Source organism: Cebus imitator, unplaced genomic scaffold, assembly GCF_001604975.1.
Source record: "Cebus imitator isolate Cc_AM_T3 unplaced genomic scaffold, Cebus_imitator-1.0 Scaffold564, whole genome shotgun sequence".
NCBI classification, from domain to species: domain Eukaryota; kingdom Metazoa; phylum Chordata; class Mammalia; order Primates; family Cebidae; genus Cebus; species Cebus imitator.
Genome location: NW_016107879.1, coordinates 747518 through 758590, shown reverse-complemented (window position 1 = coordinate 758590; position 11073 = coordinate 747518). Strand labels below are relative to the sequence as shown.

At 53.1% G+C, this 11073-nt stretch overlaps 1 protein-coding gene across 1 annotated transcript; it reads left to right on the top strand.

The window, feature by feature from the left end:
• The first annotated feature begins 3253 nt into the window (after positions 1–3253).
• On the top strand, positions 3254–5895 carry SMIM38 (small integral membrane protein 38). The gene has a single exon (XM_037734011.1). It carries the CDS (start codon positions 3625–3627, stop codon positions 4060–4062), a length of 438 nt encoding a protein of 145 aa, XP_037589939.1. The 5' UTR covers positions 3254–3624; the 3' UTR covers positions 4063–5895.
• Positions 5896–11073: the final 5178 nt, after the last annotated feature.

The window sequence follows — 11073 nt, the reverse complement described above, 5'->3', positions numbered from 1 at the left end:
GCCCAGTGGTCCCTGGGGGAGCGCGTTCAGTGGTGGTCCTGCACTGGAGTCAAGTTCAGCTCATCTCTGTGACATTTGGGCAGGGATTTCCCCTCAAAACACTCTCATCCCCAGCCGTGCTTGCAGAAGCTGGGGAGCGATTATTATCCCCTCACTTTTTTTTTTATTTGAGACAGGGTCTTTCCCTGTTGCCCAGGCTGGGGTGCAGTGGCTCGACCATGGCTCACTCAACCTCTGCCTCTCAGGTTCAGGCGAGCCTCCCGCCTCAGCCTCCTAGCTAGCTGGGACTACGGGTGTAGGCCACCACACCCAGCTAATTTTTGTATTTTTTTTTTTTTTTTTTAAGAGATGGGGTTTTGTCTTGTTGCCCAGGTTGGCCTCGAACTCCTGAACCTTCTCACCTCAGCCTCCCAAAGTGCTGGGATTATTTTCCCCTTTTACAAATGAGGAAACTGAGGCCCAGTGATGATTCAGTGGAGACCAGAGTGCCTGGGGCTCATGGGAAGCTGCTCATGGGGTTCTTGGGGCTCTGTCCCTGGCTGTCACCTGTGCTGAGGGCTGGTCTGGGGTGGGGACCAGGCTTTGGGGGTGAGAACTTGCACCTCCTTGTTGCTTCCACCCCAGGCCCTTCCCACGGAGCTCACCTGTTGGAGAGGGTTTCCTCTGCCAGGCATTTTGTCAGGAAACCGTGAGGTAGGGCGCGTCACTCACTGCTGTATCGACGTTGAACAGTTGGGTGCAGGAAGATGCCTTGGCTGTTTGAGGTCCTGATGGTAACTTCCATCCCCTGATCCATCCTCAGAGGCCCAGGGCTGGGAGCCCCCACCGCTCAGCTCCACGCACTCCAGGCGTTCCCATTGGCGGGGTCTGGTCTGCGCCCGTGGGTCCCTCGTCATGCTCATCCTGGATTATATTCATAGGTGGATGATTCATGGGGAGTGTGACCGGGAATCACGAAAGGGAGGAGCAGGGAGGGCAAGATAAAGGGGAGCAGGCTGGGAAGGGGGTGACTCCAGGCACAGCCGCAAGTCCCTGGGATTTTCAGGGGGAGCTCGGGCTCACAGTGGCCTCTAGTTTGTCCTGGCCCAAAGCAGGGACCTGGGCTTTGTCCTGACCTGGTAAGTCTTAGGTTCAGGGCTGCCTGTGGGAGGGAACTTCTCGGGCCTTTGGGTCTCTGTGCGTCGGGGTGGCTCCGGTGGCCCAGGACGCCCTGGAGAAGAGTCCTGGTGGAAGCCAAAATGCAGGGTGGCATCTGGTGAGGCACAGGAGCGGGCGGAGGCTCTGACCACAGGTCTCGGCCACAACCACACGCTGCTGATGGTGGGAGGACTTGGGGAGTTTCCCCTGGGAACGAGAGGTTTCCCAGTAGCCATGCTGCAGTGCCCGCTGTGTCTGTGGGTGCTCATGGTCACTCACATTTTCCCTGTGGCTCCCGGCTACTTTATCCAGCAAGCAGCCCGCTCTCGGGAGAAGCTGGGCCTGGATGCCCCAGGCGGAGGCAGCTCCCTTCCTCCCACAAAGGGCACACTGTCCTTGTCCTCACTGACTCCCAGAGGTCCAGGGACGTCTGGGGGTGGGGGCCTCCTTGACCCCTGCGTGTGGGCAACAGGTGACTGGGGCGTGGTTAACTCTGTGCGTGTCCAATTGGGTGCTTGGCAAACACAGAGAGTTTTGTCCAAGGCCACCTCGTCCCCACTTGTCCAGGTCGAGAGGGGCCCTGCCTCATGTGGCCTGAGCTGAGTGAGCACCTCCGGCCTGAGCAGACGGCCCTGGCTCCCCCAGGACACGTCATCTGGAGAGGTGGCCCTCTCAGGTAAGGGACATGCCCGCTGACAGCAGCCTCTGCCCTCTCCCTGCGTGCACAGCTGCTCCCATCTGGGGACCCTCACCCCATGGGCAGATGGGCTTCCAGAGGAAGTTGGCAGGACTTTCCCTGGCCTTCTGGAAGGCCTGATCCAGCAAATGCTCTATTGGGTGACTCACTTCATAATGGGGTCCGGAGAACTAACTCCCCACCCATCTTTGAAGTGATCTTCAGACCTGTGTGCGTGGAAAATAAGCCCAGAGCTAAATGTTCCCTGAGAGAGTGGCCTTTGACAGAGGCCCTGGGCAGGCCAGCAGGTGCAGGGGACACCACATAGTGAGGAGGGGCCAGCCAGGCATGCTTCCCAGACGGCCTCTGCCAGTCCTTGCTGGGCTCCAGGACGGCTGGAGGAAGGCAGCTTAGGCCGTGCCCAGCCCATGTGAGTGAGATTGCGTTCTACTTCCTGTTTGAACCTTCTGGACAGGCTTGGCAGGGAGGACACTCATTTTGTAGACAGGGAAGAAACTGAAGACTGGCTTCCGGCAACTGGTGATGGGTCCCAGAGCCCTGCAGCCAGGAGGCCAGCGTTGCTGCTCTCCGGCTCAGGCTGGACATTTCCTGGTGAGAACTGGCTGGACTCCCAGGACCCAGCCACCAGAGACCTCTATTCCTCATGCTTACCCCCCCAGCTCCAACGGGGGCCCCTTTGCTCTGTGGGATGTGGGCTTGGACTTAGAGGGGGCAATGCCTGCAGTTTCTCTCTCACCCACAGAAACTTGGCTGTGAGAGGCCAGAGGGGGACTTCAGGGGCAGAGCCTGTAGAGGTCAAGGTGTCCTTATTGTGTGTGCACACATGTGAGTTTGTACACGCATGTGCATATGTGTGTGTGTGTGCGTGTGTGGCAGGAGGAGAAGGCTGGGCAGACACTGTTATTTCGGAAATGATGCAGAGGCCTTTCTGCAGGCACCCGCTGAGGAGAGCCCGGGGCCAGGGTCTCCGTGTGCAAGCGCTGGGCTTGGCCCCTGAGAAACGCTGTCTCCCCCGCAGTCCTTCAAAGCAGGAGGTATTTGCCTCACTTTCCAACGCAGAATCTGCAGCTCTGAGAGGTTGTGCAGCTTGCCAGAGGCCATTCAGCTAGTGGAACGCGGGACTGGTGTCAGGCCCAGGGTCACTGGGGGGATGTCAGGGGACCCCAGGCCTGTGTGCTGCAGCTTAGGGCTATGGGTCCCATCTCAGACTTCTTAGTGGGGGCTGGTGGGGGTGAGCTGGAGGGAGGTGCTGTCTGGAGCCCACTGGTCCCCTTGCTGGGGCGAAGCAGGTTTCCCGCGCTGACCCGCTGCCATCAGAGGCGGGGCGCTGACCCTGCGCTGCTGAGCTGTGTTTGGGACTGTGGCCGCCTGTCCTCATCTTCTCCCCCTCTCTCCTTGGCTTTTCATGCACAGGCTCCGTCCTCCTTCCCTGCAGTGGCCCCAGCCTCCCCGCCAAGCTTCCTGGCCCCCGCCCCATCCTGGGCCGGCTGCCGCGGAGACCGTGGGCCGGCGCTGGACGGTGCGGCCTCCAGAAGTGATAGCTAATTGGGGAGAGAAAGGGCCCAATTGTCTGGTGGGGCCGGAAGAGCCGCGTGGGCTGCTGAAAGCGCCGGGAGGAGGTGGCCGCTTCGCCCAGCAGCTGCCGCCGGGGATGTTTGCAGATTACGTCAGTGCTGGCGAGCAGGGGGCGCGGGGACAGCGAGGGGGGCGGGCTCCCGGCGGCCTCCCGCCCCCCAGGCCCCTGGACAATGCTGTCATTGTCGGCACAGAGAGTGGTTAATTCTGGATGAATGGTACACGGGCCTCTTGACCAAGGAGGCCGCTCGCCGCCCCCGTCTGTCCCCTCACATGCCAGGGAGGCCCCGGGCTGGAGTCTGGCGGGCAGGGCTGGCCTGCTTGGTGGCACCGGAGAGAAGCGGGTGGTCCCTTGGGGGTGCCGGCTGCAGAGGCCCCCGGCTGGACGGAGCTTCCTGACCTGGGGCTGCACGGCGGCCACTTGGCAGCGCCGGGGCCCCACCTCATCTTGGTTCGAGGACAGAGGCCTCTGCTGCTCCGTGGGGCCAACCTCGGGCATGACCTCCTGGCCAGGTGGCAGCTCGGGCCCCGACCCGCTCCTGGCCCTGCTGGTGGTGATCCTGCTAGCACGCCTCATCCTGTGGTCCTGCCTTGGGACCTACATCGACCACAGACTGGCCCAGCGGCAGCCCCGGAGACCCAAGCAGGACTAGGCCTTGACAGGCTGTGGCCTCCACGTGCCCTGCACTCAGCAGACCCTTCTGGTGGTGGTGGGAGGGAGGGGAGCAGGGCAGGCTCATGATCCCCACGTCCCACCCCCGGGGTGGGAGCTCAGTGAGGCCTGAGATGGACCGTGCCTGCCCAGACCGACCAGGGCTGTCCCACAGAGGCGACCAGCCACGTGATGAGATGGAAGAGCTGGCCTTGTGGGTCCCTTAGCAGGTTCTGGGGTCCCCGGTTGCAGGGGGTGGTCCTGGGGGTGGGTCTTGCTTTAAGATCTTCTCTGCCTCCAATTTCTTATAAGTATGCCTGCAGGAGTTGCTGGGTGAGCCAGGGGACTCAGATGGAGGGGCCACAGACAAAGGTGAGAGTGGAGGGCCAAAGCCAGCCCTGCGGCCCAAGGCCACATCCTGCCTCAGCTCACCACCATCATGACCACTCTCCTCCTGCCTCCTGAGGGACAAGACAAGTGCGGGTGGCTGTGATGGTTTCCCCAGAGCGGACCCCTGGGAGGGTCTCGAGACACACGCGTGAGGCTGAGTTCAAGTCTGGCTCTGGTTGACCCTCTGCACACTCTCCAACAGTCCAAAGCTCAGTGAGGGCACAATGATCCCTGCCTCCCTCCCTCAGCAGGACATCACGTGTGGGACGCTTTAGGGGACAAGCCTAGGGACCGGCCAATGCCCTCTGTTCATCTGTCCTTGCACATGTGTGGATGGGAGGTACCAGGAAGGCCGATGGGGCGTGGAAGTTGATTTGAGGCCAAGCACCCGTGCCCCTGCCCCCACTCCCCAGCACATTAGCTGTGATGCGAGCCACTTAACCCACAGCTTGTGGAAGCTCCGTGGTTCTCATGCCGGCTCCACATTACAGCCTCTGGCGGGGAGTTTGGCAAACACCCATGTCCAAGCTCCATGATGTACTTCCTGGGATTGTTCCAGCAGATTCTGGATTGCGGCAAGGGCTGCTGACTTTGCATGGAACAGTGAGATGGAAAGGACCACGGTCGGCAGCCCCAGGGAGGAGCATTGAACCAGATACCGTTCCTGCGAGGTGGGACCTGGTGATGCGGCTGCGTCTTGCTCCTTGCTTAGTGATGGGCATGGTGGGAACGCTCCCTCTGGGAACGTGGGCCAAGTCTTCTGAGCACGAAGTTCACAGAGGAGGTGATTCCTGAGAATTCTGAAAGGACTTGGGAGCGTCCAGCAAGAGCAGGAGCTTAGGTTGTCATTCCAGGGCTGGTGTTGCTGACTGGGGTGAATGGCCCCCCCCGGGGTGGGCATGGAGCGGGCCGCTGGCTGGGAGCCCCTGCCTTGCTGTATCCTGGCTGAATGACCCCAGGGGAGGGCCAGAAACGCCCTTATCGCTGTTTCTGTGGCACCTGATACACTCACCTACGCCAAGAAAATTTTTTTTTTGGCTTCCGCAGGACCCTCTGTGTGCAGATCCTCTGTTCAAGAGAGCTGCAGAGATGGGGGTGCTGGCGAGCAGGAGCTGAGACTGGCTGGGGTGGGACCGACCAAGAGTTTGAGGGTGGGGTGGTGTCCAGGGGGCCATGTGAGGATGACCTATCGCAGAGGCTCCCTTCTCATTCATACCCTGAAGTCTGCACAGGGCAGGGGCTACGGTGCTCCATTTCCATTTGGCCTCTGTCGTGTCAGCCAGAGGCCAGCCGAACTCTACGGCCACTCCCCTGCGTCACGGACAATTCGCCGCCACCACCGCGGCCTAGGGCTCTGCCTGGATATTCTCGCCTGATCACAGGACTGCGGGGAGGGATGATCTCATTGATCTCTAAGGAAAATACCGTTTGAGCTGGAGAAGCGCTCTCTTGTACATTTTATGGATCTCTTCAAGGAAGAAAAATCACCTTCATTGTCATGAACATGTACCGATGGAGCTGGGATGGCCAGCTGTTCTGGGCACCCCAGGGCTGTCTTGGTTTTAAAATGGAAAGTCCCATGTCCTGGGAAACCCCTTAGTCCTGGTCACGTGGGATGGAGGGAGTCAGAAGTTCCTACAATGTGCCCGTGCCTTGCCAGTTGTTGCGTTTTGTGTAAACCTGTGTGTGGCCTGCGTGTCCACATGGGTGGGTAGGATGGCACCTACGCACATACCTGAGGTCACCTTTTGGTCCAGTGAGCCAGAATCCTGGGACTTCTTTTTTTTGAGATGGAATCTCATGCTTTTGCCCAGGCTGGAGTGCAGTGGTGCGATCTGGGCTCACTGCAACCTCTGCCTCCCGGGCTCAAGCTGTTCTCCTTCCTCAGCCTCCTGAGTAGTTGGGACTACAGGCATGTGCCACCACGGCCTGATGATTTTTGTTTTTTTAGTAGAGATGGGATTTCACCATATTGGCCAGGCTGGTCTTGAACTCCTGACCTCAAGTGATCCACCTGGCTTGGCTTCCCAGTATACTGGGATTACAGGCGTGAGCCACCACACCCGGCCTCAGACTCCTGGGACTTCTGTTGGAGCCAGGGGTCAGGACAGACTCCTCTACCGGGGCTGCCTGGCAGGGGACAGAAGCGGCCCCCCGAGAACACAGTGACCTGGAAAGATGGTGGAAGGGAGGATTCTGCCAACCTTCTCTGACACCCTATCTCAGTTGCACTGGTCCATAATTTCTTTTTTTTTTTTTTTTTTAACCAGTTTTTTTTTATTATTGTGGTAAAATATACATAGTATAATATTTATATTTTTCTTCAATTATTTTTATTGCATTTTAAGCTTTGGGGTACATGTAAAGAACATGCAAGATTGTTGCCTAGGTACACACATGGCAGTGTGATGTGCTGTCTTCCTCCCCATCACCTATATCTGGCCCATAATTTCTTTTCTTTTTCTTTCTTTTTTTTTTTTCAAAGACCGGGTTTCACCATGTTAGCCAGGCTGGTCTTGAACTCCTGACCTCAGGTGATCCGCCCACCTCGGCTTCCCAAAGTGCTGAGATTATAGGCGTGAGCCACCGCACCTGGCTTCTTTTTCTTAAGCCAATTTCGTTGGTTTCTGTTCCCGGAAACACACAATTCTGACAAATTCATGTATTCTGCATCCACGGGTCAGCATCTCCAGCCTCGTGACGCAGTTCCCGGCTCCGAATAGGCACTCAGGCCATGGCGACCGACTGAACAAGAGGGAGGGTGTGCCCTGGCCGCGTCTCAGGCGGCAGCTGCATTCAGCTGCGGGTAACAGACAGGTAGACAAACAGTGGCTTAAAAAACAGAAGCTTTAGCAACATTTTGTTTTTCTTTCTTCATGTAGCCAGAAGTCTGGCATTTGGCATTCCCAGGCTGCGGTGTGGCAGCTTCGTGATGTTCTCAGGGTCTCAGACCCTGCCATAGTTCTGCCCTGCCATCCTTAGCGCATAGCTTTGATCTTCATGGCCACAAGAAAACTGCTGCGACTCCAAGCATCTTACATGAGTTCCAGGCAGGAAGAGAAAGGAATGCAACCCAGATACCCTTAGTTTTCCATCTCATAAGCCAGAATGATGTCATGTGGCCTCCCTGGGGGCACAGGAGGCCAAGAGATGGTGGGGTTTGTTAGCTGGTCTCATTGCCATCCTGAATGCAAAGTTTCAGTTATAAAGAAACAGAGGCAAAATGGCCATTAGCAGGCAACTGGAGGTCTCTGCCATGGGCCGCCTGGCCATTCTTTGTATAGGTCGTATTTGTCTTGGGCTGTATTCTGGATATTTGGGCATCTTTTGTGGTGCCCTTATGTGCTGGTTTTGCTGTTGTCTGCCCTTCAGGAATAGCGGCTGCACCAAGCTGTCCTTGGCTGCTCCAACCTGGAGTCAAAGGTTGGCGATTTCCATGGCTCCCCATGGCTCCTGGGGGCCTCCTAAGGAAATGTTTTAATAAGGAAGTCCAAGGCTGAGACAGACACACTCCTTTTTAGAGACACATGGGAACGTGCTTCTGCTCACAGCTGGTAGCCACAGATGCAAACTGCAGCCCATGGAACGGAGACAGTGGAGAGCTGATGGATAAATGAATGATGATCATGGACAGCAGATGCATAAAAGGCATAAAAGGCTAGTGTTAGGGCCAGAACCCATCCCCCCAGTTCAAATGTTGAACCTCCAACGCCTAATACTGCAGAATGAGACTATATTTGAAGATATGTTCTTCACAGAGGTAATTAAGTTAAAATAAGTTCATCAGGGTGAGCCCTGATCCAAAGGATGGATGTCCTAATCAGAGGAGGAGATTAGGACCCAGATACACACACACACACACACACACACACACACACACACACACACACACAGAGAGAGAGAGAGAGAGAGAGAGNAGATACACACACACACACACACACACACACACACACACACACACACACACACAGAGAGAGAGAGAGAGAGAGAGAGAGAGAGAGAGAGCCAGGTGAGGACACAAGGAGAAGACGGCCATGTCCAAGCCAAGGCGAGAGGACTCAGGAAGAGACAGTCCTGTGGACCCCTTGGTCTCAGACTCCTGCCTCCAGGACTGTGAGAACATAAATGTCTGCTGTTTGAGCCACCCTGCCTGCAAGCACTCAGCAAGCATTCACTGATGGCTTGCAGTATTCAAGGCACCACGGATACAATGTGGAATAAGACAGAGCACCTGCCCCCAGGTAGCTTACAGTCGGGGAGGTAAAGGGTAGCCAGCAGAGAGACCTGGGAACAGGTGTTAGGCCTGCACTAGGCATGTGTGGTTATTGGACAGTAAAACTGTGGCCATCACAAATTGCGATACGATGTAAATAAAATACATACTGACTCTCGAAGACTTGGCACAGAAAAATAATGTAAAATCTCATTAGCAATGGTTTTATATTGATTATGCATTGAAATGATACTGTTTTGGGCGCATTGGGTTAAATAAAATATTTAATTTGATTTCACCTATTTCATTTTTATGTTTTATTGGACATGATATTTTATTTTACATTTAACATTTATTTTAGGTTCAGTGGTACATGTGCAGGTTTGTTATATAGGTAAAATCATGTCAGGGGGGTTTGCTGTACAGATTATTTGTCACCTGGGCACTAGACTCCGTACCCAAGAGTTATTTTGTTTGATCATCACCCTCCCCCACCTTCCACCCTCAAGTACTCCCCAGTGTTTGTTGTTTCCCTTTATGTGACCATGTGTTCTCATCTTTCAGCCCCCACAAGTGAGAACATGTGCTATTTGGTTTTCTCTTCCTGCGTTCATTTGCTGTGGACAATGGCCTCCAGCTCCACTCATGTTCCTGCAAAGGACAGGATCCCATTCTTTATTATGGCTGCAGAGTATTCCATGGTGTATATGTACCACTTTTTCCTTATCCAGTCTACCATTGATGGGCATTTAGGTAGATTCACATGTTCCTTCTAATAGGTGTTAATATGGCTAATAGGAAATTTAAAATTACATAGGTAGCTTATATTATTTTTATTATGGACAGTGCTGTGCTGGGCCTTCATACTGTAGCAAAAGGGTGGTGGGTGAATGCATGGTGTGCTATAGGAACACACGAGGGAGCTTCCTGGAGGAGGTTCTTTTTTTTTTTTTTTTTTGCTTTTTCCTTTTTTTTTTTTTATAGAGACAGGGTTTCACCATGTTGGCCAGGACAGTTTTGATCTCTTGACCTTGTGATCCGCCTGCCTCGGCCTCCCAAAGTGCTGGGATTACAGGCGCGAGCCACCGCACCCGGCCCTGGAGGAGCTTCTTAACCCATTTGTGCCTGAGGTTGCCGTTTTTTGAATTTTTGCAATCAGACCTTGGTGATGACCTTGAGCAGTAGGATATAAATAACTCCCACATGCTTAGCGTTCCAATAATGGAACACTAGGCATAGATGGGCTGAGTAATAATGTTCATATTTCAAACAAGAATCTATAGGATGTGGCTAAAGCAATTCTTGAAGGGAAAGTTTTAGCCCTAAATATTCATATTAACAAATAGGAAGAATGAAAATGTATGAATTAGGCATTAGGCTCAATATGGTGAACAGAACAGAAATGAAACTAAGAAAAACGGAAGTTATAAGAGAAGAAATGGGTGCATTAAGAAGTGAGATAATTAAAAAATGTACCCAAGTGCCAGATTTTTGAGGAGGCCTAAAAAAGGATGCTGTTAGTCAATTCTATCAAGAAAAAAGAAGAAAACATACATGAAAGTAAAAGTCTATGGGGAAAACAACCACAGAGACATAACAAGGCAAATAACCACAGGAAACTCGCACTGGGATGGAGAAATGATTTTGAGACTTTGAAAACATAGAAAACATCATTTATTTAAAAAAAAGACTCCAAAAGAGATGTCAAGTCTAAACAAATTGATTACCATAGAAGAAATAGAAAGTTGTCCAAGTCAACCTTTCCTTTAAAAAAAAAAAAAAAAAAAAAGGCATCAGGCCCAGAATGTTATATAGGAGGATCCAAACACACCAAAAAGGAACAGGTAATTAAACACTAGTTAAGCTGTCTAAAACATAAAAGAAGGAACGTGGTTTAACTTCTTTTTATGTAACAAGCATATCATTGATACCAATATCCATCAAAGGTGGTATGGAAAGATAAAACACACACCAGTATTGCTTGGGAACATTGATGTAAAAATATTAAATCCCTGAATTAAGCAGCACATTAGGGGAATAAATCATCACAACGACTGAGTGGAATGGATTTCAGAAATGCAAGGATGGTTGGATATCAGAAAAACAATTAGAAAAGAGGAAGAAATCAGAGCTTCAAACATTAAGAAGGAAAACTATTATTTGCAGAGACATGGAAGATTTTCTTGGAAAATGGAAGAGAGTCAACTGAAAGCAGTTACAAATGCTAATAACAGAATTCAGCCAAGTGAGCGGGTCTTGATCAATATAGAGAAACCATATACACAGCAATCCATCAGGAGATGAGAAGTATGAAGGATCCCACTTATAAGAGCAACATACAGAGCAGAAACATGGTTGGCCATTGTGGGTGATCGAGTTATGGCTCACAGTGATTCCCTTTAGTCTGTT

Bases quoted from the DNA above. Each gene is read 5' to 3' on its own strand.
- SMIM38 (XM_037734011.1), top strand. From the start codon at position 3,625: ATGGTACACGGGCCTCTTGACCAAGGAGGCCGCTCGCCGCCCCCGTCT.